Raw genomic sequence first — 3928 nt, forward strand, 5'->3', positions numbered from 1 at the left:
ACACACACACACACACACACACACAATCAAAGAAACAAAAACATCTTAATTTCTATCCAAAATCTCAAAGCATTTGCAACCTTGCTTTAAAAAAAGGCAGAAGGTGCTACATTAGTGCTGCATTGCTCTGAAATTTTTTTAAGAGAAAATAAGTTGGCTTATATTATTTTAGTAGTACTGAAGTGTCTCTGTTTAAAAAAATTATAATACAGCAATAACTATACAATACATAATAACACTGCAATTAAATGATCCATTGTTATGACCAAGGAAAAAAGCCCGCTAACAACAAAAGATATAGGGTAAATAGCAAACATGTAAAAACTCAGGCTCAGTATTGGGTGTTATGCAAGACTGAGGCCGGTCAGCGAACTCCAGCGACACAAAGTATGATTTCCTGAGATACATTGCTTAGTTAATTTGCACATCTTAGATTAGAAAGAAAACTATAGTTCCTAAATGTTTAAGACAATTAAAAACTTTAAGTGCAGGGTGTCACAAAAATAAAGGTATTATTTAGAGGACAGTTGTGATGTGGAGCAATTTCTGTCACTAAGCAACAAAGAAAGACAAATGCATGCTAATACACAAAATAGTATGTTCTTTGATCAAAAATTAAATGTCAAAATGAAGAAAACAGTAAACCTGTTGTACTGTATTTAAGATTAATAAAGAAGCTGCTTAATTGATCCTTATAAAACTTAATTAAATGATTCTTTGATGATGCTGTAAACAGCATAAACAGTCTTGCTTGTATAAATTGGTTATCTCAGTCGACAGCATAGATGTTGCATGAGGACAGGTCTGATGCTTTGATCTCTGATACCATAAATCAGAGAACTCAAACATCTGGGAAGCAAGAAAATACACACATAAAAAACTACCTGAATGCGCACAAACACTATCCTTTTTAAAACTCTTGCAAGTGCTGTGAATAATGGGTAGTGAATTGTTGAAGACAGATAGAGGCCCAGCTGCACCAGATGTAGCAGCAGTGTGTTAAGAGCCTTATGGGCTGAAGCTTTATCTGTGGAGGCCGACCTGGCTGCTACTATAACACCAATATAAGAGCATGTAATTGCCACACTTGCGGAAATAAACAGAACACATGTGAAAGCTTTGTCGTAATCATCAGACATAGACCCAACAAACATTGCTATGTCAGAGCAAAAATCTTTCATCTGCAGACTATCAAGGGCTTCAAAAGGAAACTCTAACAGCAGAAGAACCCGAGTGAGAATATTTAGTGAACCAATGGCCCAAATCGCAATGATGGCCACACCTGTGTTGGTGATAGTGATGATGGTGGCATGCCTCAGTGGGTAGCACACAGCGACATATCTCTCCAGAGACATCACCACCAGCGTGAGAGGAGAGACCACAGTTGTAAGATTGGCAAGCATGGTGAGAAAACCACATACAGGATACGTTAGTGTTATTCTAGAAGTAGCAATAATATACAGTAATTGACTCAGTGCCATCTGTACTGTGTCTGCAAACAGAAGGTTATACAGGAGAATGTATCGAGACGTCTCACAGAACAATATCTTACTCCTTAAAGTAAATAGCATGATTCCATTGATAAAGAGGAATATACAACATGACATCGTAGACAGAGTGAAAAATAGCACAATTTCCAAAACCCCTAGATACTGCAGGTTAGCAGTAACATTGGTCAGTGTTTGATTTGAAAGTGACATTTTAGAGAAACAATTTAGTTATAAAAATCTTTACAACATCCTAATGCCACTGAAGCTGAAGCACAAAGAAAACTTTCCAGTATCTATTTTCAATATACAGAAATTTTCAGCGTAGATTTCAGTAACCTTCTGTAGACAGGTAGAGTTATGTGGTTGTTTCAAGTTGAACAGGGCGTTCTTACCGTCACACTCTGTATATGAGCTCTGTCTCCACACCCCTTCCTGTGACACATGCCTGCTTGCTAAACAGTCTATGAGTATTCTATTTCTTACTTTGTATACAATATGAAATAGTCTCATATATATTCTACGCATCCGCAAAATTTTAAGAAAACTGGACCTTTGACCTTGAAGTCAAGGTCACTGAGATTCAAAGTTATCCAAGATTTTTAGTATATGAATCTATAGTATCAGTTTGAATATTCCAAGGTGACTTACTTTTTAGATTATTGTACCCACAAGATTTTAAGTAGATGTATCTTTGATATTAATTTTTTTATTTTTTCCAAGATGGCGCCACAGTAGGCAGCTTGCTACCTCAGCTTCCAGTTTGCTTTTCCTTTCCTTTTTTAATGTGTTTTAAGCTTTTTTTCCCCCGACACTCTTGATCGTGTTTTATTTGAACTGCAACTGGACATGGACCCACGAATTTTCATGAGACTAGTAGCATGTCTTCTACTCTTTTTGGGACTTTTCAGCACCACTTCTGGAGAACCTGTAAGCCACCCCATTGTTTACAGCAGGGAGCAGCTATTATCACTGTGCAACAGGAGAGTATTCCCAGAGGAGTGACCCAAGATTTGGAAGGAATTACGGCATCGGAGGAGGGGAGTGAAGTACCAGGAAAGAGGGAGACGGTACAAACCAAGCATTCCATCCATTCTCTTGGGTAATGGAAGATGGAAGAGCTACTTGCGCTAACCAGACTGCAGTGGGAGTGCAAGCAGAGCAGCCTCTTGCTGTTCATGGAGACATGGCTCACGGACCACACACCGTACTCTGTCGTAACTCTGGATGGCTTTCAACTGGTTAGAGCGGAATGCAATGCAATGGAGAGTGGTAAGAGGAGAGGTGGGGGACTACCAATGTCAATGAGAGATGGTGTAACTCGGGACACATCACTGTGAGGAAATAGCGCTGTACCAAAGACATTGAACTGTTGGCGGTTAGCGTCCAGCCATACCACCTGGCCAGGGAATTTTCACACGTTATTGTGCTGACTGTTTACATCCCGCCCTCGGCCGACGCTACGGCAGCCTGAGAGTACATTCACTCCACTGTCTCTCAGCTACAGATGGCACATCCGCAGTCCCTCATTATTATCTCTGGGGGCTTCTCACAATCTGCCACTCTACCTAACTTCTCCCAGTATGTTGACTGCCATACAAGGGACACAAAAACCCTGGACTTATTTGTCTGTGAAGGTTCTCAGTCATCCAGGTCATCGTAGTCTAAGGAGCTTGGAAAGAAAAGCGTCTGGATTTCTTTAAGTTGCTTGAAGACGTTTCACCTCTCATCCGAGAAGCTTCTTCAGTTCTAGGGTCAAATGGTGGAGAGTCCCAGATTTAAACCCTGTGGGAGTGTCCCACCCATCCTCTACCTAATCACGAGCCAAGGTGTGAAAACGGGTGTGGGTCACAATCAGCCAAGGTTTCGAGAGCTCATTGGGAAACTTGCCCCCCCCGCCATGTGATTTCCTGAGGTCAGATGGCCCAGGATGTGAGTGGGCGTTAAGGCGTCTGGCAAGGGCTCTCAAAACTGGATTATAGATGGCAGACAGTTGGTGTCGTAAACCACCGCCTCTGTTCAAAGATGGTCGCTCACAGTGGACATAAATGACTTCTTTCACGCCTCTTTCAAACCATCTGTCCTCTCTGTCCAAAATGTGAACACTGGCATCCTCAAAGAGTGACCTTTGACCTTAAGATGCAGATGGACTGCTGAGTCTTGTCCCGTGGAGGTCTTCTATGTTGTGCCATGCGCTTGTGAAGTGGCTGTTTGGTCTCTCCAATGTAGAGGTCTGGGCATTCCTCGCTGCACTGTACAGCATACACCACATTGTTAAGTTTGTGTTTTGGAGTTTTGTCTTTGGGATGAACCAGTTTGTGTCTGAGTGTGTTGCTGGGTCTGAAGTACACTGGGATGTCGTGCTTGGAGAAAACTCTCCTGAGTTTGTCTGATACACCGGCTACATAGGGGACGACAATGTTGTTGCGTTTGTCTTTCTT

At 41.6% G+C, this 3928-nt stretch overlaps 1 protein-coding gene across 1 annotated transcript; it reads right to left on the reverse strand.

The window, feature by feature from the left end:
* Positions 1-764: 764 nt before the first annotated feature.
* On the reverse strand, positions 765-1700 carry LOC100704634 (odorant receptor 131-2-like; the record flags this gene model as incomplete). The annotated part of the gene is made up of 1 exon (XM_003452555.2): positions 765-1700. A coding segment is annotated over one exon (936 nt), but the record flags the coding sequence as incomplete, so codon positions are not given.
* Between the last annotated feature and the right edge of the window lie 2228 nt (positions 1701-3928).

This window comes from Oreochromis niloticus, linkage group LG10 (genome assembly GCF_001858045.2).
Source record: "Oreochromis niloticus isolate F11D_XX linkage group LG10, O_niloticus_UMD_NMBU, whole genome shotgun sequence".
In the NCBI taxonomy this organism is placed as follows: domain Eukaryota; kingdom Metazoa; phylum Chordata; class Actinopteri; order Cichliformes; family Cichlidae; genus Oreochromis; species Oreochromis niloticus.